The following is a 26,183-nucleotide window of genomic DNA, read 5'->3' as shown; positions in this document are numbered from 1 at the left end:
GCTTTTATTTATATCTGGCATTTGTGATATTTGTACATGCAAAGTATCTACCAGTTGTGTATATTTTTTTGATTTGGAGTACTGTTTAAGTGGAAAATCTAGTTTCATTGCTTGTTTTTTCTTGACTGTTTTCTTCTCCCAGATGGAGATTCCTCCAGCTAATGTAAATGAAGTCTTTCCATTAACTTCAGCAAGAGTCAGCTTAGTCCTTGTAGAAGGAAGTTAATAGCATGGAGACAGACTCTTTTTGTACAGTTCTGCCTGGGTTTGCAAACAAACACTAGACACTCCTTTATTTCTCTACTACTGCTCTGAAAGACAGGACATCCTGCTTTTCAAAACAAAAGATATTAAGCCTACTTCAACTAGGTCAATTACCATACTCAGATAGAAAATGGTGAGGTATTTTCTGTATTTTGTCTAAAAATTAGGTTTCTGCCTTGGACAATACATCACTATAAAACTCTAGCCTAGTGAAAGAAAGATTTTTTTTATTCTTTTTTTTTTTATATTTTGTTTACATTTTGTTCGAGACTAAAGGTGATGAAAAGAATTTGAGCAAAACAATGAAGATCTGCAGGTAATGAAAATTGGTCACTTGTATGTGCACACCTCTGCTGCTTGTACCTTTCAGGTACTATTCAGGGGTACAATTCTCCCTTTATGAAACAGAAATCTGAAATGGCAGGGGAAGAGGCTCCTATTTTTCTCTGTTTCTTTCATGCAGGTTCAGTGTCTCATACAGAATAGCTTCTTCATGGCAAGTAAATTGGCTCATAGAAATTTGCAGTCATTATTCACTGAATTGATTAGAAATGCCATCAGTGAGTCTCAGAACCTTTGTATCATTGCCAATTTGAACTACTTAGTGGATTTGAAATTAAAGCACAAAATACACAGAGACTCCTGCAGTTACAAGACTATAGGTGTCAAACATCTTGGTTTTTCCTTAATTGTAATGGTTGCTCTCTCCAAAGTGTTCAGGACTTAAATGAAATTGCTTTCAGTCATGATAGCTGGTTATTTTCCTGTAATACTGTTACATAAAACTTAAGCTTGTTCTAGCAAAGATGGTAGCTGTTCCAGTGAAGATGAAACCAGATCATTCTCAAATTTCTCTTTTTAATTCTGGACAGGAAGGTGTAGAGAGACATGGGAATAAAAGGAGTGGGAGCAGAACTCAAATCAGATGTAGAGAATATGAGGAGTATCAGAAAAGGCACGTGTAAATGGAACCAGTGTACATAGTGAATGCTGGAAATAAAATGAGACACAGGAAATCTGGGGATAGAATGAAATGAACTGGGGGAAACAAAGGCTACCTCAGCGAGAACTGAGTACTGCACACATTGTTTGCTGTATGCCACAGGTCAAGGGTATATGATATATTGTTCATGTGCAGAGACTTTCTTATATATTCTAGGGATCCCTGTGCATGCTCAGATCAACTACATTTTGGAGTTTTTTGTGCACTGGCAGCTGGTTGGCTGACTGCTTTGAAATTTATAACGGCAGCTTTTGAGATGTCAGTAAGAGATAGCCTTAGCAAAACAAGCACTACAGATAGAGAAGGGGAACAGGAGGAGAGCTGGGATGGATGAACAAGAATGCAAGAGAGAAGATATGGAAAACAAATTCAGGAAATTAGGAAGTAAGTAGATGTAGGGCTTTATCTGTGAGTCTAGGCCAAATGTTTTTACCATTTTGTAATCTTAACAACACTAACTATGCAGGGGAGATAGGTAGAATTATGATGTTGTTTTTTATCTGCCCCAGCTAGTTGCCCTACCCTTCTGCAGAAAGTTGTTAGACCCTGAGAGAGAGGAGACAGAACCATACCTATTTCCCTGTATAGTGTGGCAAGTAGCTTTAACCACCAGTGAGGACATAGAGGAAGGTGAGTCAGATGCCTGTAGTTTCTTCTGACACACCTCCTAGGGAGGGTACCCTCTGGCACATGGGAGGGACAAAGTGCTGAGGTCTGTAATAATTGTTTAAATTGCAACAGCTAGATCAGTCAGGCTTTTCTTAACTAATTTTTGCTGTCCTATGAATCCTGCTTTAGGCAGCTATGTGCATATTTATATGTTGGTGCTAGATTTGGAAGACTCCATCCAAGTAAGAGATAAAAAAGGGTGGCATAAAACCAGAAGAATACAGTTGGCAGCTCCTATCTGCTCATTGAAAGAAATGCTTCCTCTTAGGTACCAATGAGAAATTTTAAATAGCTACATGTGCATTTAAGGTTGAATAAGACAATTGATTAAACTGATATGTAACCTATAGAATTTTTCTGACACTGAAAATACCAAAGTGCATCTTCAAATGAGGTTAACAAATTCTAAAGATATAAGGATAAAAAAAAAGAAGAGGTCACTCATAAATTCCAATTGATTTAAGTGTGGAATTCCTCACCAATTTCTTTTTGTGTAGCTGCTTGCTTTGCCAAATTGCTGATTGATCAACTAAACTATTCCCTAAATCAAGCACAGCATTTTTCAAATTCTGTTTCAGCACAGTATAAAATAATTACAGCTATAAACAAAACAAAACAAAACAAAACAAAAGCAGGAATGCCACAGTCCCCCACATATCTATTAGTTGTCATCTGTAGAGTCTAGCTGTTACCCAAAAGCATGTTAAAATTAAATGGTGAGCTTTATTTAACATACTTATTTATTCTTTCCTTCTTTACTTTACCATTCTTCATTTCAAAGCTCTTTTCTTCACTTCACAACATGGCATATTCCTGGCCATGCAGATACTTATACTCCACAGTGAATTGCTGCACAATTATACTTACCTTTTAAAAACAAACAAAAATTCAGTTGGAGATCTTGTAGCTCAAACAACATGCATGGCTTTAGAATTAGTTAAGTATTTCACAGGACAGATAGTAATTTATATCAGTTTATAGACCATACAGAATTTAGGATAAATGTCTACTAGAAATTAAAAAAAAAAAAAAGAGGAGTAACTATGTACTCAAAATTCTATATTAGTGTGATTTAATCTCATTAGCTTCATTCAATAATTTGTTTTGAAAAATTAATTTACCTTTTTTATAATTCATCAAAACAGTTTATTTTGCCCACCAAAAAGCTCTCCATAGAAACAGTTGTATCTTAGTAACATACCAAGAATAGAGTTCAGGGAATACACTGCATCTGTATATACTGCCCTTAAAGAACCATTTCTAGTTGTTATAAGGGAAGGTGAGAGTTTCCTTTCTGCAGTTGTAGCAAGCACAGCACTGCAATACAACATCTCAATGCGCAAAGCTGAAGTGATCCAAGGGAACGGTTACGATGACATTTGAGCTTCTCTGCAGCAGTGTGTTGATATTTACACTGAGCTGATTATTAGCAAGTGGAGCACATGACTACATTGTAAAATCTGCTTAGTTTAACCAGTGCTTCAGGGGAAAAGAAGCAGGAAGTGATGCAGGGGCTGTGTGTCGATCCTTACATGGTTGGTGGGGGCTGTGCCATTAATTTTTCTGGGTGGTAAGGGATGAAGTGTGCTTTTCAGCTGATTCTTACACTACTTTATAGTTGTTATTTGCTGCATATTCCCTGCCTTGACTGTTACTCTTCTCTGCTTCAAAATAAAGCAGGCCATTTAACACTAGGGTAGAGTCTAGGGTGTCCTAACCCCAGCCCTCCACAAGAAGATTTTAAGATGTCAAGCAACAGAACATCCCATCCCAGGTTTTGATTAAGGAAAAGAGTAGTTATCAGCTTTGGTCTCAGGCACAGACTAACTGAGGGAATGAAGGCAGAGGCAAGATACCTCTTGTCTCAGCACACAGTTATTAAAAGAACATGTCTGGAGGCAAAAAAGAGGCCCAAGAACCCAGAGAAACCAGACAGATTTAACAAGAATTTCTCTTACCCTCTGTGTGGGGAGGTGGAGGGAAAGCATCTTGCTGAAACATGGTTTTAGAAATTTTGTATTTGTGTGGTAAATCTAAATTTGCAGCAGTAGCAAGTGAGCTGTTTCAGAATACAAAATGGGGACACTGAGAGGGGTCTTTTTTTTTTTGTTTCAGGGAAATTAGGGTACTGTGAACTGCCAGTTATGTTTTAGTGAGGCTGAAGTGTAAAAAACAAGCAGCAAAGCTTTGGAAGTCATGGGGGCTTTGACACCTCTCTCTACCAACCTGCATATGCTCACCTAACCCTAGAGATACTCTTTTCTCACTTCTCTTTGGCCATGGTATCTCCATGTTCATGTCTCGGGCAGCTCTTGGTCCTCATTCTACAGCTTGCATCATTTCTGCAGCCACAGGTCACTCCCTGTATCTTCCACGTGGGTGGAAATGGGGCAGGACGGGGACCTTTTCCAGCAGGGGAGAAAGAATAACACAGAGTGCTGATAGAAGAGCAAGATGGCCTGCAGTGATATTGAAAGGTGGTCTATGTGGAGGGAAGAGATTCAGCCTAAAGCAGCTGATCTTCTCTCCTGGGCCCTAGCAGAACCTGCAGATTGCTCCCTCATCAGCTGTCCAAGAAGTCTGTGTCCACGTTAGCAATTCGTTTCAAAGCAACAGTGTGGTTTGGAGGAAAATCTTGTCATTGTCTCCACTTACCATGTGGTGTTTCAGTTTTCAAAGTGGTTTTGGTGCATACAAACCAAATTCCTTCAGGAGGAAATGAAAACAGAAGCTCTGCTTCCAATCTGCTCCTCATGCACCCTAGTGCTAATGGGGACAAGAGGTTCCAAAATAGCGTGTGAGCTGCATCATCACAAGGTCCTCTAGCACATACCTAACACTTCTTCTCAGAAAGCTTTGAAACACATGTATAGTGGAGGTGTTTGGCTTCAGTGACCAGGCTAAATATAATCTAGAATAAACCCCCAAAACATATATCATGGAAAAATGAGGTGCCTTAGCATCAACTATTTCATTCTACCAATCCAGTCCTTATGTGCTGAATTACTTTCTTCTGAAAATACTGCTTACTTTTTCCTGTACCTTTAGCTGGCTTTGGGAAATGCCAAATTTAACCTAAAAATGTACCTAGAATGTTTCTTGTATCTGGCAATGGGGATGCCCACACAACTTAATTATATATGTTAGCCCTTTAATCACTAAAGACAGCTCTCTAATCACTATTAAAGAGCTAATGATGCTCATCTTAACTTGAATGAAAGACATAAAGCAAAACCTGCCAGTAATCACAATAGTAGGTATGGTGGTACTGTAGCCAAGGATACAGGGAGAACTGTGGAATTGTACCCCAGGGTGGGTAAAGCACATAGGCTGAAAACTGCAGTCAGTAAGATGCCTACTCACCAAAACAAAAAAAGGCAGACATAGCTGGATGAATAACAGTGATAATGTCATTCTCTCCTGAGTGGAAACTACTATGTGTCTGCTCTAAGGGTAGAAGAAACCAGTGTTTAGCCAGAATGAAGAAAGATGTAGCAGTCTGAATTTACCAATATAATTACAAAATTATAATTACAAAATTATATAAATTCTTAACTGTTGTATTGTCTTTTTTTCCCCCACTTTTCCTATGATTTCCATTTATTTATGAGCTTATTTGCATAGCTCAGTGACAGCACTGATGTAAGCGTCTGCAAGTACCCGGTGCTCTGTGTTGCTATTGTCACTTACAGTCAAGATTTAGTTACAGCTGCTCCCAGGAGCCATAATGTGCCCTCATCCCTCACATATCCTACTGTGAATTGAAAACATGTTCTAACAAAATGTTACAAAATTACATGCAAGATTATAGAGATTTTTTTTTCATATGGAAAATTTTAGTGTTCTTTAAGAATCTGTAATTTGTACAGTTTAATATTTTTTTTCTTGCCATGTCAGATAAACCTAGACATTCTGCTCTCAGATGATAGCACGTTTGCAGATATGAGAGAAACAGGGAGCTGCTGGAACATATTGCAGAAGCCTAAAGCACTTAGCAACAGAGAAAGTGTGGGCTGCAGCGACAGAAGCCAGAATGTGGAAACAAGTGACATCGAGGCGGCTGTTTGGGAAAGAAGAGCTTTTACTTTGTTTACAATTTCAGTAATTCTAAAGAACTTGGCAGTGTGGGAGGTCACTGCAGTCTCTGACTCTGCACATATCCTTTTCTGTGTGCCTGTTTTTCAAATGCCTATGATAATTATTACCAAGAGTGCTGGATGTTCTAATTTCCTTTTGTATTTCCTGTTTCTCAAAAGCTAGAGAAGTAAAATTAAGGTATTTGTTTTGCATCAGTTTATTCTGTTAAGACATACTCATGTGGCAGGCACTGTGAATAGTTTTTAAAACAATAGTGATAATGTCCTCTGGAGTGATACAATCATTTACCATGATGCTTTTTAGTGCTTTGCATTGGAACACCCTGATAGTGTGCACTAATGATAGTGTGGATGTCAAATAACTGCTAAAGAAAGGATGCCTGAGGTGCTGAGCAGGGTAAATTGAGCTGAGATAAAATAAAAATGTTTCTGACATCATAGTGACTTTTACAAGGGCATTCAGAAATCAGTGCATTTCTAAGTCCTGCAGGTCTTACTGAGGTAGAAATTATCTGGAGAACTGTACTCACCACTTAGTGGGGATTGTTTTACCTAATGCATATGCACCTGTAAATGCCAAAAATCTCCTTTCCTCTGAAAAGTTATTGTGCACATTAAATGCAGGGGCTGCACAGCTCTAGGGTTGAAAAAAAAAGTCCTTAGGCAACACAGGACACTTAAGGAACTTGGAAACCTTACCATAATTGTTACATTTTGTATTAATGAAGGTTGAACAAGCCATTATCTTGTATTTTCTTTTTCCTCTCTATAAATACCTCTTGTGGTTTGCATTATTCAGTAATCTAACTGTGTCTACTTTTGAGGTATTACCACTTGAAAATAACAGTCAAAGTAAATGATAGAGATGTACCAAATTATTATAATAGAGGTGCTACAGGAATTCATAGAAAGGAAAAAAACATAAGGAGTAAATTTATATAATAATGATGCCTGAGGAACTACTAGTATTGAAGTCTAACAAATTTATCTACTCACTGAATACTACAGTGTTGAATAGCTTCAGGCTACTGTTGATATTCTTTAACTCCACAGGTGACCTGTCATTGGGTAACTGACCTTTTAAAGGAAATTAGATTCAGCCTAACTACTGATATCAACTGTTTCCTTCAAAATGCTATAGTAATTTCAGTTAGTAAAATGCAGTAATCACCTCACATTAGATGGCAAATTAAAAAAAAAAGTAAAATAAAATAATAAAAAATTAACACAAAATGAAGTCACCAGGCCAAAGCTGGGTAACAAATATATTACTGGGAAAGTTAATAAAGTACAGAGACATCCCTGGGCTGTAAAAGAAGTGTAGTGTAGGTGTTATCAAATCATTCAGGCTCCAACAGGGTGAACCTGAAAAGTCATCCTATGACACTTACAAACAGCAACATCTTCAAGCCTTCCAAAACACACTGGGACCTCTTACAGCTCACTTATGGAGAGAAGATCACTCTGGTTTGAACCTCCCAAGGTCCCTTTGCTTAGGAGCAACCCTGAAAATATGTTGCAGCACTTGTAGCCTCAAGGCAAAACACTTTTCCTTGAGGAAGGTTCCCACAGCTCCCTGTCTGCAAACGTCTCAGGGTCTAAGCGCCAGACTGTCTCTCTCCTTTTGAATGTCTCGCTTCCATATTAATAGCTACAGAATCCCAGGGAGGAAGTATCACCTGTCGAAGGAGTTTAAAGACCTGAAATTCCAGCACCATTGCTAAAATATATGCCTTGACCTACTCCCACTTAATGTTTTTCCTTTCTTGCTTTCTTCTTCTATTGCTCTCAGCTGCTGCCTTTCTCTTATTATAAGCAGGACCATTATCTCTTTATCTCAGATCTCTGTTGTACCCAGCGTACATAATTGCCACCATCAACCCTTAATTCTCTGACTCAGAAAATGTAAGTCAGAGGCTTGAGAGAGCTCCACCTGCACTGCAGAGATCTGCCAGGGCCCTTCACCTTCCCATTCAGCACTCCCACTCTCTGCCTTCTATTTCAGTTACTGCTCCAAAGAACAGCACAGATAATGGAAACTGCAGGAACAGTAAGGTTAGCCACCACACTTGCCTCTGCTAGAAGTCTTAATTTTTATTTTTAAACTGTGCAAAATCTTTTCCAAAGATAAGAAAAAAAAAATCCCCAAACCAATTGACCAGCCCCTTCCCAGCTCCCCCTCCCCACCAAAACACACACACACAAAAAACCACCTTGAGAATTAAGACTTTTTTCTCTAGAAAATGAGCCTGGAACTTCCCTTTTAATATCTGAAGGCATCCAGCATCACTATCAGGCATGGAGCTGGAGCTACATATTAGTCAGTGCTGCTGTTATCAAAGGTAAGTTTATTCAACTTTAGGTCTGAGAAATACAGGCTAGGGACTAAAGTTGCCACAGCTAACTTTATTCTTTTCTTGGCCCAAAACCCCTGACCACAACAAGCATATATGAAAGTGAAAGTATCTCTTTTATGAAGGATTCTGGAGACGGTATTATTTTTAATTTTTCATGTATTTTCATCTACTGTCCAGACTGTCACTATCCTAAGCAACCTCTGGTGATGTACTTGAGAGACCTACTTCCACCAGTGTTAAAGGCATTATTTTTTTTCCTCTCAAAGGGAAGACTGGCCTCCGGAGGACTCTACTCTTAAACATTACAGGCACTTAGGATGTTGCAGACCATTTCCCTTTCCTCTCATGTCCCTTCACTCCTTTGTTCTGTCTTTGCCTTCTTGTCCAGTGCTTTCTGTCAATATCTGTATTCTGTCTGGGCTCCGTCCTCTTCTGCCTTGAAAAGAGAATACCAGTCACATGCTCTTTTCCATCCTGTACAACTATAACAGAAGTTGTACTATCATCTACTATGCTTCCTTCTCCCTGTATGCCAAATACCACATCTTACAGCCCTTGAGCTTTCCAAGGCAAATCACAGTTTCTGCTTCCCATTAACAATAGTCTCTCCCCTCCTGTCATCTCCATGCCTGTACATTCCCAGATCCTTCACTGTGCACCTGTGGTACTGTGAATACTGGCCATTAAATGTGCACCCACACTATGCAAAGTAGCACCTGATGAGAAATGCACAGCATGGTCCCAGATACACTGAGTCTGGAGACAGACTGTTCTGGTACATCCTTCTGCTGTAGTTACATTGTTTTGGTATTTCCACACTGATCAGTGCTGTGCCAAGTGGCTAAGCCTGATTAGAGCTGGCTCAGATGCTGCATCTGTTGTCAGGTCAGAACAGGCAACAGAGTCATCTGACCTCTTACTGAAATGGGAATTTGGCATTATGGCTCTGATCAACTCATTTCCTTTTCTTCTTATGCTTTCCTGAAAACACACCAATTTTCACTGTCCCTGAATGATCAGACTCCTACAAACTATAGATCATATAAATGCTGAAAAAGGCTAGGTGGGTATTGCTGGGACAGCTGAACAAACAGGAGGAACACTATTACAGTAGGATAAATATTACTCTCAGACATGCATCTTAGTATGCATTTTAAGGAAATTATTATGGAGAGACCATGCATATCTGCTGCATGCTAAGGGCAGGCTCTCTATTCTCTCAGCCTCTGAAAATGATTGTAATGAAACAGTGTGAACAGAGACATCGCACTGAGTCCTACAGTCAGTGACTGATCTGCTGCCTACCAGCTGAGCTGCACAGACACAGTGGTTTCTGGCTGAGGGACAGCATTTCCATGTATATGGCCTAGGAGGGTAACCTACAAAACATGGAGGCTCCTAGGAAAGTATATAATCCATTAACTTTATTATTTTAAGGAAATAAACCAAAGATATAAAGAAAAGGATGTTGTTATTCTAGAGCTGGAGAACACTTTTTGTAACAGAACTTAATGAAGTCATCTTTTTTTCTTAAGTAAAATCATGAGATGAACAAAATAGGGCATAGGCCCTATTTGTGAACTTTAACCTGGAAGCTGATATGATACTATACACAATGCACTGGCATGTTTTGCTAGGTATTTGTATCACTGCAGTTTTGTCCTCTATGTTAATGGTACTGAGGAGACACTAAAAATCTTCACCTCTTGAAGACAAACAGAAGATGTAGTTCTGCAACAAGTAAAAAATGTTTAACTTGTGGCTTAAAGTTTGTAAGCATTTCCCTCTCCTCTGTTTGCAAAGTGGAGATAGCAGTGGTGTCTTAGGCTGTCTTCAAGTATAGATATTTTAAAAAACAACTCTCCAGAAATGGCATAATTGGTTTTCATCCTGCTTCAAAAGAAATTTTTTTCCCAATTAGCAAAGTAGTGCACGGCTAAAAGAAAAACAGTGTAATCAGAGCAGATCTGTACTGTGAAACAACTAGTCACGGGGACCAGATATTCACATAATGCACATTTTGGGGGTTTTACTAGTCTGTTCCTGGAGACTGAATGTCTGGGATCAGATGGAGGATGTCAGATGCGCTCCTGGAGTGCACACTTCAGCTTAGGTTCATTCAGAGTGAGTCCAGCCTATGCACTCAAGATCATTCTGTAACATACAGCAAGTGCAGAACTGGGGATACTAAGAAAGTCTGCTCTTGATCACAACCAAACTACTAATGTAGATGCACCTCCAAATTATCATGGAATATTTATATTCATGTTTTAAACCTAGTGATTATGTTTCTGATGTCAAATTTAAAAATCTAAGTTATTTTTTGTGCTAACTCAGATGGATGTATAACGCTTTACTTCAGAGAAGTTCTGTCTGCCTTCTTCAAGGAACCATTCTGTCAGCCTTATAATGGAATTATATAGGTACAGCATAAAAAAATTTTCTTCTTTAAGGATAATTTATGAAGTCTACTGCTAACAATACAGAAGAAGGAATACAATCTACCCATTTACTTTGATTCTACAAAGGTAAATACCATGGTTTTGTCTCTGAATTTAATAAATATGCCAGAGTAAATGAGGTGGATCCACTGAGTAAAAAATCAACTATTTTAATGTATCCATATCTAACAGATGAAGAGCTGTATGTCCACCTGAAAGCATTTCAGTAAAATTTTCAAACCTGCTACCAAGGTTTCATCTACATTTGTGAGGCCAAGATCTAACCACATTTTGTTATTGCATCAATTAAACATGGTAAACTGCTAATAGCAATTTCTGATTTTCCTAAGGTGTCATCATGTAGAGAAAAGACAATTGTTCATTTTTATTAATTTGAAATTCTGAGGGAGAAAAGGGTAAAGATTATAGTTTTATTTTTCTTTTCACATGTATGTAATATGCAAAACAATGACTTGTTCTTAATTTTCTAAAATTCTAAAGTATTGAGATAAAGGTTTGCAATTACATAATGGCATATATTATTATTAGAAATAATACATATAAAAAGATCAGAATTGTTTATATAATTAAAAAATTAACTAGAAAATATAATTACATAGAATATTTTTTAAAGTATTGAAAGATATGAAAAATCCAAATAACTATGTGAAAACAGATTTTTTTTCAACTTCCTTGAATAAGCAATGCTTAATAAAAAAAAATAACTACTCTTCCACATTGTGTCATTTTCTACTGCTGACCTCCAGTCTGCTAAATCTCCTAGTCCAAGGTCAGGCTATTGTCCAAAACAATTTCTGTCAGCTGCTTGAAAAAAACCTCAATCAGCAGATACTTTGACCTTGGAGTGAAATATTCTTGCAAGCAAGTGTGAAACTAGGAAGAATGGAAAATGGAAGCAATGGTGTCAAAAAGTTGCAAAAGTCATACTTTAATGCAGTAAGAAAAGGCCTGAACAGAAACGCATTTATCTAAAAATATTGGAGGGCATCACCAGCTTATTTTAGGTGTCCTTTTGTTGCCAATAGTTTATTCCTAGAAGAGGCTATTTTGATCCTGTGAGTACTCCCAGACCAAATGCACAACAGAGAAAGAGTCATGATAAGGATGCATTTGACTACTCAGGAGTTATATATACAAACAATAGTGTAATTTCCCCAGGATCATTTCTATCTACAGCATTTGCAGCAGCTCAGAATTATAAACAGCAAATGTGCGTCAGGAGAATAGGAATAAAAATGCACTGTCATACTTGGCTTCAGGAGAATTTGGGAAGATCTTCAGAACTAATTTATTTCTTGGAATAGGCTATACTTTCTCTCATTTAATGTTTGGCTTGAGGATATTTATGAAATGAAGAAAATGTATTTTAAACAAAACATGCCACCACTTTTATTCCAAAATCAAATCTAACTACTAGATGCCTACCTAGCAATCAGCTTAAGCTGAATGTAGCTAAAATAGAAATAATTTACACACTTCATCTCTGCTACTTCACATTTCATGGCAAAAAACTACCTTGGCCATCTCTGCTCAATAAATTGGATGTTGTCTTTAGCTAAGGACTCTCTCTCACTTTTTTATACATACATGTAAGTGTTCCACATTTTTAGAGTGTTTCTAAGATGCAGCTTCCATGCAAATCACTAAAAATCTTGTGCATACTTTCAGTTTTTCATGATTGGAAGAGATTTACAGGGCTTTTTTTTGCAAGATATCTTTACAGTTGCTTTAAACTAGCCTTAGACGTAGCTTCTTCAGAAGAACCCCTACGGCTTCCTGAGATTTGAGACAAGATCTTTACATGAGACATGAACTTTCCTCCATAGTCTGTCTACTGAACTGAAAATAGTACATTCTCAGATGAAATATTTGCAGGTTCCTAGAAGCCTTTGCAAAATAATCTCATCGTCAGTTGATGTCTACTTGACTAGAATTTACTTGTAAGCTGGAATGAAGTATATCTCATAAAAATTAAGAGAATAACATGAACTGTAGGCAAGCTCTCTCCTTGAAGCAATATTTCCATTTTTTAAAAGTCGCTCACGAAATTTCATATTTCCAACTTCTACCTTTGGCACTTAAGTCCATAATGAAGATCTCAGTCCTCTTACAAACTCAAGCAGCTATATAAAACCCGTACTGTATCTCCCTCCCCAAAGACTGCTTAACCCACTCAATGCATAACGATACAACTTGAGTGGGTGAGTCAAATCTCACAGATTGTTCACAAATATTACACACTCCTACACTTTCTTTGCAGTGGGGAGAAAAATCAGCTGAACAAGATCACTTCTCCCGGATTTCTCCCATTTTCTGCAAGTCAACTGAGATTAATTTATATGCCTAAGAAAATTTTCCTAATGATAAAAGGAAACTTGGAAAACCTTTTTGTCAGCGTTCACACTCAGATTTTAAAAGAAAAAACCCACTTTAATATACTGTAATCTTGAAAGCTCTCGCGTCATCTTTAGAGTTTGGCACTGAAGCCTTTCATATAATACAATGAGAACACAGACAACTGTCACCCCAAGCTTGAACGCAGCTCTCTAAGAACCTGGCACCGGCATAGTTCTCAGTCACTGCAGTTCTTTCTTGTGTTGATCACTCTTTTCCCTTCCTGGTACAACACTGACGAACTAGATCAGAAAGGAAGCCAAGAACTGTTTTCAAGTAAAAACTTAGCATTTTCCTTCTCTTAGCATTCACTTGCATTAGAACTGTCCCAGATCTGTTTTCATTATATATTAAAAGATCATCAATTGCTTGTCAAAAGATACACATGCCTCAGCTATTGTTAATCTATGTCCCAAGAGTTCAAAGACCTTGCCATTGTCTGACAAATTTTGTATACTGCTCACTGACAGGAAGAGCACTGAAATATTTTACAAATATGTGTCACTGTCTCAGTAAAGGACCTGAACTGCTGCTTTGTTTTAAAAGCTGTATGGTGTCCTAAGTAAGCCACTCCCACCATCTTTTCATATGTCCCTACCTTTGCAATCAGGCATGTAGCTTCCTAGTTCAGGACATGTTTCTTCATGGTACAGCAAAAAAGCACAAATGCTGTCAAAACAGGACAGTGTATCTCTCAGCTCCTTGTTAACTTTCCTACAGAAAGGTAGTAAGTAGCCCTTAGATAAGGGTAGGAATCCACAAATTTTGATTGAATGGAAACGCAGATTTAAGTAAGGCATCTGAGTCTAAAATCACTTTCAGTAAGCTACAAGCAGCTTTACCAAAAACAGCCCAGAAGCAAGGAGGTGGGAAGGAAATGCTGACTATAATCTCTCATAGCTGCCCATAAAGGTTCAGGATTCCCATGCGTCTCATTAGCTATAGGTATAGACAAGTGCCACAGGAGGTGATAGCAAGAAGCTTGCAGGTCTGCTGCACCACTCTGTTTCTTGTACAGTTAGTTATTTGGAAGGTACATTAATTCCAGCATGTGTTTTGCCTCTTGTTAGCTCAGCACAAGTTCTTATTTTCCCCCCTGCCATCAGACAACTTCCTCATATCTATAAAGTGCCAGTGCTCCTGGCATTCAGCAGCTTAGTTCATTTCTTCCAGCTGTATGATGGCTTTTTATGGAGCTTTATCAGGTAACTTAGAGCCATTACTTTGATTCCCCTGTAGCATGTGAATAGCAAATGCTGTACTGTCATAAAAGATGTTGTGTTTCCTTGACCTCGTTTTGCTTGACTAACTCACAAAGTGAATTTCTCCATAAGAATCACTACACACCTGCTATTGCTTCTTTCTCTAGATTTTCTTCTATTTTTTGAATCCAACAATTCACTCCTACTCAAAGGGGAATACCCTACCCAAAGTGGATTCCCTCTGGCTCTTAGGACTAGGCACGCATATTGCAAGTACAGTAAATGCAGATCCCAGTTCTGAATATGTAGTACATAAGTGTGTTAAGGATTATTTAAAATTCTCATGTCTTCATTAGCCTATCAGCCTGAGATACTAAGTGATGGCACAGAATCATTTCAGCTCAGACTATTTTTCCTGAAAGCATCAAGGAAGAGATGACATAAATGTAGCTCTTTCAAATCTTGGGGGACTGTCAAGTTATGCTGCAGAAGTCTGGTAATACAGCATCTATGACTGCTTCTTTTCTATGAATATCAAAGAGCAAAGTCTATAGGCACCATAATTCAGGTGTATTTTTGCTACAAGCATCCTAGAAAGGGATATGAACATGCATCTCAGAATTATCCATAGGAAACAAACTTTGACTGATGTAGTAGATAGGGCTCAGCAGACGTTACCTCAGCCCCTGTACCCAGATATCACTGAACACTCTTCCTGCCCAACTTGGCTGTGATCATGCAGTGTTTCCCCCCTTTGTTTGCTCTTAGTAAGCACTGCTGTTCACACAAGTGGAACAGACACACAAGAAGTAAGCAGGCAGCTTGATGAGTTAACAGCAAGGTTTTCCTCCTTTCCAGCTCAAGCATACTCTTGGCCCCATAGCCATGAGAGCAGACACTTCCTATATGGATTTTTACTAAGTTAACTCTTTGTGGGTGCTTCTATTTCTGAGGCAGCTTCCTTCTATCTGACCTGGTGGTATTAAAGCACAGGTTGCTACACCCTCTCTATTTGGGTCAGGGGATTTACCTAAGTTCCATTTTTTGGGATCCTGTCTGTGCCAATGCTCCATAATCTATCCTACTTTCTCCCTAATGTTACTATAGTTCAAGTTACTATCTAAATGTTCACTGACCAATGATGAATAAATCATTAGATTTCCAATCAACACATCACATATTTTTAGGGTGTAGCAGCCCTAAAGTAATCTAATTCAAAAAACTGCTATAAACTTTCCAAGTCATACAGGTTTTGAGGAAATTATCCTATCATTGTTAAAACTTCAGTAGCCATTCCTCTTACTGTTTTGTATACATCAAGCTTTCCTCTGTAAAGATCAGGTTATATGAGCTGAATGCTTCTGAAGAATCTACACTCCTTCTGAAATTAAAAAGTTCTAATTATTTATCTATAAGCCTTTTTGACTTTTGGACCCAATTAAGTATCCAACACACCAGTCTTCCCCAGAACAGTATAACAGGAATCAATATTGTAAGTATCCAAAATTGAAATAACATACACCCTATAACCTTTGTGGTAGTGTAGTTCCTTGCTATGGTGCACCGTGGGTGCTGAGAGGGTCAGAACTGCCCTCCATACATTAAACCTCCACCTAGCAGGGAATGCATACTTTGATCCTGTTGAACTCTGACCCAGGAATTTTAGACTAAACAATCTTCATGAGCTGGCTGACCAACTACGCCCTGGTTAACCTCCCAGTGGTTACAGCTTTATCTTTACATAGCTCTGCAATCTTGCCCTCTGGGGAATGGCTATCCTCCCTTTCCCTTATTGTTTTCTGTGACTCAGTTTGTTTCTATGGCTGAAAAGCTAATCCAGATTGCAAATGTTATATTCACTCCACCATCTGCTACCCAAATATTAGAGATATGTAAAGTTTTACTCAGCAGTCTCGTTTCCCGTCTCTCAAGTTCCCCTTGAAGCTTCTAGGCACTGCTGGTTTGAGAACAGCACTCTCTGCATTCCATGAATGTGAATATCAGCCCTTTGGGATGCAGCACCATCTAGTGAGGCAAACTAGCTCAGAACTTCACAGGGACTTGAAAGGGATGCCACCAGCAATACTTACAGTGGCAAAGGCCACTTTTCCCAAGAGGCCAGTGTTTTATTAGTCATCTGGTATCCATTACAGTTCTTTGGTTAGCATGGCAAAGCACAGGCATAATCCTTAAATGTGGCAGTTGCTGCTCTCCAAGCCAAGTTCTCATTTGTTCTGTAAAATTTGTCTCTGAACACAGTGATTTCCAAATCTCTGCATCAAAATCTTTTGGCTATGTCTTATCATTGCAGACTTCATTTTCTACCTCCTTCACAGATACCTGGGGAACACATTCCCTCCATTCCCTCTTGTACTTTAAATTTGCTCCCACCTAAATGCATAGCCATTGTCACTAGATCTTCCCATAATCTCACAATACCTGTTGGATAATGGATCCACACAACTCCCAGCAGGTAACAATACTAAATCAATGTGTAAAATGAGTCAGACACTTTAGTCATAAATTAATCATATTTTTGCATCTTCGCAATTTTCCAAGGATGAATAGTATTTAGATGATTCCCATGTCATATCTTTGACCTTGCTAATGCAGTATTTTCTGATTCCAGTAATTCAGTGTGCTGATGCTGTGTGTCTCCAGCTGCTGGAAGGATAGTTATTTTGCTGTCATCCATGAATGCACTTTTCAAGTGTTTCTTCGCTTTACCCATCTCTATTGATCCTTTTCCCTGATTCACTGTCGAGAAAATGCCTCCGAAGGCCCTGGTTGCCAGGACACTGCTCATTTACCATATTTCTCTCACTTTCATGTTTTCACTTCAGCTGTCCCTTACACTCACCGTGATGACGAACATGGCAACAAAATCAGTTTCCTTCACATCCCTCCCAAACCTCTTCACCACAGCGTCTGTCAAGAACTTCAAAACACATAGGTTGCTATAAGCACATCCTATAACATAAATACGGGCTGGTAGTTTCCTAGTTTGGCACCTTTTTTGTTTGCTTGTTTGTCTGTTTGTTTTAATGGACATAACCATTTGGAGAATAAGCACACTTTTATCTTTTACGCGTAGCCGTGCAGCAGGCACATCGACACAACATGCTAAGTGCCACCCCTGGTGAAAGTGGCTGTGGAAAAGCCGCCCCCTGCGGTACCTCCCGCCTTGCCCGGGGCGGCCCCGCGGGGCGCTGCCCGGAGCCGTTGCCCGGAGACAGTGACGCGCCCGGGCCGGGCCGGTCCGTGCCGAGCATGGCGCAGCCTGCCGGGCCGCAGGCCCCGCACGCCGCTTTCTTCGGGCCCGTGGCGCGGGGCAACCCGGTGGTAGACAGCTTCGAGGCCGAGCTGCGGCGCGTCCTGAACTCCCTGCGGCGGCTGCGAGGCGCGGGGGACGCCAAGCCGCCGCAGCACGACCTGCACCGCCACGGGTAGGGCTGCGCCGCCGCCCCCGATCCCCGCGTCGCCGCCCGCTCCGGGAGCCGCTCGCCGTTCCCTCTGGCCCTGCCTCAGCTCCCTTTCTCGGCCGCACCCCTCCTCCTTCGCCCTGTTCCTTCAGCCGTGCCGCGGGCTCTCCGCGCCGCCGCCCCGCCGCTCCCGGCCCGCCACGCCCGGCCCCGCCCGGCTTCCCCCTCACGCCACTGGCTGCGCTGGGCATCCCGCGCCCGCTGCACTGGAGGATAGCCGGGAGTTTGCTCGCCAAACAAACTTCCCCAGCAGTGTGCCAAAGCAATCAGTTTCCTTTTATTTTTTTTTTATTGTATCGAAAACCCCTTAAAAATCTGAACGCCGTTTTTTTTCCTTCAGTGCTTCCTACAAGTCAGTGCTTTAGGGAAGAAGCGCAAGGGGCTGTGGAAGTTGGCAGCCCCACTGTTGGTTCTGTCAGAGCTGCCTGAGCTTCCTGGTGGGAAAATCCCTTGACAGTGCTGCAGGGACTGGCAGCCCACCAGCGTGTGCGGCTGCTTGTGAGGGTGAACTCTTGTGGGCACGTACATGCCTTCAAAAGTAGGGCTACGCGAGGATAACAGCACACGGCTCTTTTTGTGCATATGTCTCTGTCTACGTGGGTATATTTTTATACACATAGATGCAGGCAGAACATATGGCAAGTATAATAGTGCATATTTGTTTGCTCGCATACATGCATATCTGTGGGTATGCATAAGTCGAGATTTTGTAATGCAGTTAAGATAGAGCAACTGGAATCAGTGTATGATTCATGGTGCATGCATATGTCTTTTACAGACTGTGCATTTCTCATGTAGCTCTTCCTGCTGCATTTAGGCACATTGTGATACAAGAGCTCAAGTACTTATTTTAAAGTAAACAGTTGATTTTCTGTTGTTGTTATCTGAATCCTAGTCTGTTCTAATTTACAGGCCTTTAACATAAACCCCATAAGTTTCCCAGGGAATCAAAAGTTCCTTCAAACACAGCATAGGGGTTAGGTTACAGGATGGTTACCTTATCACTTATGTACAGCTTCTACCCTTGCATATTTCACTGAGTAGTTTCCTAGAAATAGTCCAGAAATTACCCTGTTCTGAAGTAGTTGTATATATTTTCAGAAGGCACTCAGATTCTGCAGCCTGGCCTTTGTCTGAACTGGAGATCTTTCCCACTCAAAGCTATCTGGCTTCCTAATTTGTTTATGGGGCACGTTCATTATTGGGTCTAGGCCTAGGTGGATCATGCAGGTATCAGTCTCCAGGATCTTGCCTCTAGTGTTTTGAATCTCAGTATGTTGGCTTTTTATATTGTTTCAGCAGCTGATTTCAGTGGTTTGCTATTTTGAAGCATTTTTGTAGTTTCCAGACCATTTTTCAGCTTTAGTTGATAGTATTATTATTTTGAGAGCTATTCTCTCTAAGTCCACTTCAAAGAAGCAACAGTTTTTGGCTTCAGACACTACCAAAATTGCCAGCAGTGGTTCTTGTATGTGTTCTTTGTGTCTTCTGGTCAGGTGGTGGCCATGCTGAATCTAAGCTGTTTGCAATATAGTGCTAAGTTACCAGTTTTTGTGAGCAGTGTCTTCAAGTCTTTTTTTGCTTTATCTCTCAAACCTAAGTAAGTTCTGTCTCATTCAAACTGAAATTTTGTGGATGTGACCCATGACCGTGCATACCTTGGTTGGCATGAGAGCATTTTCATATCTGAAGAAATCTGCTGTGTTCATCATGGAGATGAGAACTGACTCTATACAGGCCTTGATGTCAGAAGTCTCTGGTGGTAATGAGCCCTACCAAAATTCCAGGGCATTAGCAATATTGACTAACATGAAGCTCCCAGTAGCTGTGCATCCTCAGGTGTTCTTCATTTGTATAGGGACAGTACAGAGGTAGAAGACTGGAATTCTGATTATTAGCATATGTTCAGGCAGTCAGCAAAGTCGAGACTTTATTTATTTGTGATGGTGAAATTTCAGGATTTTTTCTCCCACTGCTTCATTGTTTGATAATGCAAAATTGGAGCATGTGCTGGTTGCAGAACCAGCTGTAGTCTGGCTGGTCCTAAGATTTTCTGAAGGTAATGACTATTACAGATGCTTTCCTAAATGCTCTAAAGACTTCTTGCTATGACATTTTTCATACTATCTTGTGGCATGGATTGAGATCAAAGTGTTCTTGTTCTTCGAGCAACAAGAAAACCAGCTTCCACATGGCAAGTATGTTAATTTAGAAAAATAAAATTATCTGCTTCATCCCTCCAGCTCTTTCAAACTTTGGTGTTTATAGGTCAACAGAAAGGCCATAATTTAGGCATTTAAATGTTCTAATGTAGGAAACAAAAATTACTGAGGGCATCCCTGGTATCACAAATCTTTTCTGTCAGAAATAGCAATCAAAAGTAATTTTTCCTCAGCTAAACAAGAAGTTGTTTTGCTTCATTTCTCTTGGCAGCAGGGCCATCAAAGCTTTACCTTGAACTATTGATTTTATCTCATGTTGTGTGGCTTAGCCACCCTTATTTAATAAGATGGCTTTTGATCAGTATCAGAGAATTCTTTATACTTTTAGTAAAGATTTTGGCCACGTGAGCCTTATCCTGTGCACACTATTCTGGCTTGATCTTAGGGAATTTTTTTCTATTATGGATGGAAATAAAAGAAATTTCACCTCTGAGCTTCAACAGTCCACTAGTTTTTTTCAAGAATTCACTTAACTTGTTACTCTGGTGTCCTACAGGCTGTTTAAAGGAAAGGCTGAGGAGCTGTTTGGGAAATGTCTCACTCTCCTCTTTTGTCTGTGTCAAAGAAACATTCCTGCATCGTGAACTCACTTGTAGTTAGTCATGGCATTGTAGCAGAATCAATTTACCTTAACCTTCCCACTGAAGTTGAAAGTCTGGTCAGGTTCGTCAGTACTTTGCTAAACTATTTTTTTTACAGATTTATTACTTGTTTATTATGTCTGAGAATCTCATGTGTTAACATGAACATTCATGTTAATGAAGATGACCATTGCTGGGGACTTTGAGCTGATCAGTCTGAAAGAAATGTACTAGTCTTAGCTTTCAAGAGCTTCATCCAGGGTCATTCTTGATACCTCTTTTCCCCCTCTTTCCTTTTCCCCCTGATATCCATCAAATCTCTTGGTCTCTGAAATTTTCCTAAATTCTTCCTTTAATAGTCCAAGGGAACTTTGTTCAGCTACCTGACAGATTCCTTTGCTTTGGAGCCTCTTTTCAGATACTCACTGGTGTCGATTATTTTTTTCAGTATAAGAATTCAGTACCCATCCAGGCTGTTAATTGTTATGGGTGGATCAGGAGGGACTCATTCCCATCCATTTGGAAAGTAGCCTTTGTTTCACTGGACTTTGGTTTCCTTAAAAAATTTCTCCTTAAAAATGCCCTAGAACATTTTATTCTGATTGTTGCTTTTGGCCTAGTTTGTGCTGTTACTGCATTTTTCCTTTAGGATACAACTCTAGGATGCCCTACTTATTTCCTTGCTGCTTACTTTCAAGAACTGAGAATTGCGCTGAGATGACACTATTAGGAAAAAAATAAAAGGATTATGATTGTTGCATTTCTTAACTGTAAAGATAATTTTGGCAGATTTCTCATAAAGCCATCTGTTTCACTTTGAAATGTGAAGGTGGCTCACAGCTTTCTGTGTGGAAAAAATATTATTTATTGTGCTTTTTTCTTTAATTGGGAGTTTTCTTATAAGCTGAAATGAAGTGTTATATGAGAGACTGTGAGAATGCATTCCAAGTGCTTGAATGTCAGAGAACAGTTTAAGAAAGTATCTTGTGTTCTAATCTACCATCCCAGTCTTAAGAGAAGTTGAAAAGTTCCAGCTACCTCACACCACTAAGCATATAGTTTATGCATGACAATTCAGCTGGAAGGATATCTTTCAGAAGTTAATTTCTTTATATGTTTATTTATATTTCTTCAGTTGTTTTCTTTCCTCATAAATTGCTACCTATAAATAATTTGCCTGTAGTAGTATCACAAGGCACTCTGCTGACATTTCTATACAAGTAATTTGTTAAGAGATAAATATAAGAGATGCCTGGCACTGTGAACACTGTCAATAATGGTAGTGATTTGCTAAGGGTACTTCTATGAAAATGTCCCAGTTTTCCAGCTAGAATGTAGCTTTCTTAAAGAAGCGTAGTGTGGGGAAGTTGTACACATGAGGACAGGAGGCCATCAAACCATGGGTGATAGGGACCGCAGTACTGGCACGATGTAGTCAGTGTCTCTGTAGCAGAGGGAAACTGCTTAGAATCAGTTACCATTTCTGGGAGGCTTGCTGGTTCAGCAAAATAGGCAATTTGTTACACAAAGACATCCTTGATGACAACAGTGGCTAGAATAATAGAGGCAACAGAAGAGCATCACAATTATTGCCATAAAATCCCCTCTGTTTTAGAAAGTGTGTCATTTGGTTCTCTCTGAAACCTACCCCTTACAACTGAAAATTCCTGAACATTTCTTCTTTCATGACTGGTGGTGTAGCTCTGTATAGCATGAAGTCTATATACCATAGTTCTGTATATTCTATAGCTTTATGGTTTATTCCATGGCTACCAGTTTGCAAAGTTGCAGCCACCTCACCATATGTTGTTATTTTGGGATTTTTTTCCTGCTCATAACATTTGTAGTTTCCAGTCCAGTAATTGCTGTGAACTGTAATTCATTGCATCTAAGATATGAAATTGTTTCTTCCAAGAGAACTTCTCAAATACTAGCTGAACGGTGGGACAGATTTTCTGCTTGCGACTGTGCTTGAACAACACAATGGGGTTATTACTAGGACATTTTAATAAGAATTTACATGGGAGAAAATTCATCCTCTTTAAAATGCATGATAAAAACTGGTGACAGAACTGAAACCCAGAAGTGTCCTTGTCTGCCTGTTAAATCTGGTTTTAATGATCACTTGTTTTGAAATATGTAGAAGTTCAAATAGATTTGGAAGAAAGGAGTTTTCAAAAATTTGAAGCTTTCTGGATTTGTTTACTTGTTATGACAGGTTTCCTGCCAGTTTAATCTGAAATCTTTTCTCCTATATATATTTCTTTTTTTTAGAGCAAATACTTTGTTTAACATTTGGATCAAATATAAGCCACGACTACCGGAGTGGTATTACAATGAAAGACTTGTGAAAGTTGGTGATACCCTTGCTCAGATCAAAGTAAGTAATTTGAAATCAGAAAAGGTTCAATCATAGCCTTTGTTTCTATGCCACTTTAATTTTTAATTACATTTTACTGAAAGCTATTTAGAAAGTAGCAAAAACTTCTACAAAATAATTCCAGTGACAGTTGGTTGTTTGTATTTCTTGCTTTTTATTGTAAAATTGCCCTGATTTTTAATATATTTTCTATATCTGTATTTTCTATGCACCCATTGCCTTTTCAAATGCCCCAAAATCTTTCCTTTTTTTATGTTTTAGCATGATAGTGTACAATATCTGACTGTGCCTTTAATGCTGTTAAAGTACAAATTGACAATGACAGAGCAGTTCCACTGACTCAACTCAATGTTCAGTTAACCAAACGTGAATAAAAAGAATTGTCAGGAGAGAAACAGAGAGCAAGAACGAGAGTGCAATTACAAATTGTACAGCTATATTTATCAGTGATGCTGCATCTTGAATTATGTGTGTATTTCTGGTCTCCTCAAAAAGGGTAGATCACAACTAAAAGGGATTCAGGAGCTAGATTGTTTGAGACAGAGTATTTGAGAGGTTTCACTATATGATACCTCTATTTATGCTTTCACTTAGTCATATGTTACTGACTACTGTTGGAGATAGGATACCAGGCTAGTAAGTGTTGATATGACTCAATAAGGCAAACATATTTTTATATACTATTTGTCCTTTGTGTTTCCTGTGAAAAAAATCCAAGGCTGAATCATTTACAAGCTCATTGATATTTGTGTCAGAAGGTCATGTCATAAAATCTGGGGCTTTCAAGGGTAGTTACTAAACAACACTCAGAAGCAGCTCAGAGATGTAGAGTTAGAAAGCCAGTTCTGTACCTTCTACTTAATTTTTTAACATAATGGGAATAAAAGAAAATAAATAAAAAAGAAAAGGGCATAACTGGAAATGTATCAAGGTGGTTTGAGGGGCCATCTTTTTGAGGCACATATCCAGTGAAACTGTTCTTTCACTCTTATGTCCTTTGCTTATGGAATGCAGCAAGGAGAGATGCTCTTTGTGCTGTTAATGGAGAATGTTTATTTGGGGCTGCCTGGTGAGCTTTTCTGCAGGCCACGGCAAAGGCAGGAATATCATGCAGATGTTATGAAGTCTTCTATATCCTTCATTGCATGTGCTTTGAATAATTCCACGAAAGGGGCCTGCTCCTGAGTAAGAAACAGCCAGTTGAAGCTGAGTTTCAGCAGCACTCAGCACTCACTGGGAGGCAGAAGAAGGACTATAGAAGAGTTCATAACTGCAAAGCCATTACAATTGAAGGTGCAGGGTCATGGTGTAGCTTTAGATATAAAGAAATTCTTAAGGAAGCTGGAACAGCAGCCATTGTTAATAGCATTGCCTAGACAATCCTGTTCATGTTTTCTTCATGTTTGTATACTCCTGAGGTTCTCATGGTTCTGGGCCCTAGGAATTGCTTGAAACATAACATGAAGCTTTTAGTGCTTGGGAACTGCTGCTCTCACAGACTACTTAGTAAGGTTATTTCAAAAGTATCAAATGCTGCTCTCTGTAGTCTGCATTGCCTTCCCAAAGCAGCACTCCAATATAGTTTGGTCCTTATGTTCAAGGCGCTTAATGACCTGGCCCTAGATTACCTGAAAATAATCTGTGTTTCTGCGTAAAGACTTCTGCTTGCAACTTCAATCTTCTAGGGTAATGTGAAATTTTCTACAGTGAAGTTACTGATGTTGAAGAAGTTGTTTTGCTGGCCAGTTAATACTTTCAACTATTTTTGGAACTCACACTTTTAAGTGCATTTCTTTAATGTAATTTTAGAATGAAAACCTAGTTTTCATTCAGTTTTTTTCCCTGGAAGGAAATAAATAGAAACAGCAGGGGATGGATGTTGCAAATTTCAAATGCATTACAGGAAGGATGAATGTGGTGTAAAACCAAGATCTGTGATAGGCAGGGTAAAGCCTATTCCATAAGTACCCCTCTTGACTCCTGGTTGAAAGCTGGCGTTGAATATTTTAATTTTAACCTGCACATGATATAACACTTAATGATGTGTAGTCCTTAGAAAATAATTATTGCATATGAATAGTCAGTGAGTAGGCACCCACTTAGCTTTCTGTCCTCCTGCTGTATTTTTCTAATGCCTTTAGATTCCTTCCTATAATACATCTGCTTTGTGTTTTTTAGGACACACCTAAATTCATTAAGTCATATATCTGGAAATTACATAGTCTATTACTCATCATATGATCAGTACTGACTTGTTTTTTCCCTACCTCCCATTCTGCCTGTATCTGCCTGTAGTCTTTGGTCATACACACGTATTTTAAAGTGTTTAGGAGAAAATTTACCTTTTTGTTGTGTGTCAGTAACTGTCTTAATGGTATTCTGATCCATGGCTTTGCATTTTAAGTGTTATCACAGCTTGAATGTATGTATTAGATTACACAAGTGACTGACTGCCTGTAGCAGTCCCTGGAAAGTCAAAGTTTCTATGAATGGCTGCTGCTTTCACACAGCAAATAGGACAATAGGGCCATGTAAGTTGGACTCAGGTGATTAAAAATTTAAGGTGTTACTGTGGTGGAAGGAATTTTATTGAAAAAAGAAGGGTATGCAAGGAAATAAGAATTTTGTGTGATTAAATATTAAAGGATCATTTTTACCAGCAGTTAGTTAGTTTTTCCTCAATAATTTATTTAGTGTGAGTGGTGGACTTAGAGAAATTGGTAGAGAAACCTAAATGTAGTCTTGCTGAAGGAAGTGGTGGTGATGATTCAGTGAATGTCACTTCCAGATCTGAGTCAGTGCTGAACCATAGAGTTAGCATGATTTTAGAGTGGTTCGACACGCTGCTGGGGAGCTCTGTTTGGAATGAGACATAAAGCTCAACATCCTCTTTGCTAACAGTTCTTAAAGACCCAGTGGCAATTTCTGGTCTATTAATGCTGATTTCTTGACCATATGTAAATTCCAGTTTTCACTTGTTTCAATCTTTTAAAATTCATCTTACTCTTTCTATCTGTTTTATTAAAAAAAAAAAAAGAGACGCTTTGAGAACAGGGAAACAAGGAAGAGA

The 26,183-nt window shown here is 39.1% G+C and overlaps 1 protein-coding gene across 1 annotated transcript in view; it reads left to right on the top strand.

Moving 5' to 3' along the window:
- Positions 1–26,183, top strand: part of CFAP54 (cilia and flagella associated protein 54) — a 122,437-nt gene that overhangs the window by 3,122 nt on the left and 93,132 nt on the right. Inside the window, exons 2-3 of the mRNA XM_030960822.1 lie at positions 17,543–17,894; positions 23,008–23,113. Of these exons, the coding sequence (XP_030816682.1) occupies positions 17,543–17,894; positions 23,008–23,113 (458 nt within the window). The remainder of the gene's footprint in view (positions 1–17,542; positions 17,895–23,007; positions 23,114–26,183) is intronic.

The sequence above is a fragment of the Camarhynchus parvulus genome, chromosome 1A, assembly GCF_901933205.1.
Source record: "Camarhynchus parvulus chromosome 1A, STF_HiC, whole genome shotgun sequence".
Lineage (NCBI taxonomy): Eukaryota > Metazoa > Chordata > Aves > Passeriformes > Thraupidae > Camarhynchus > Camarhynchus parvulus.
This window is presented reverse-complemented; position numbering and strand designations above follow the sequence as displayed.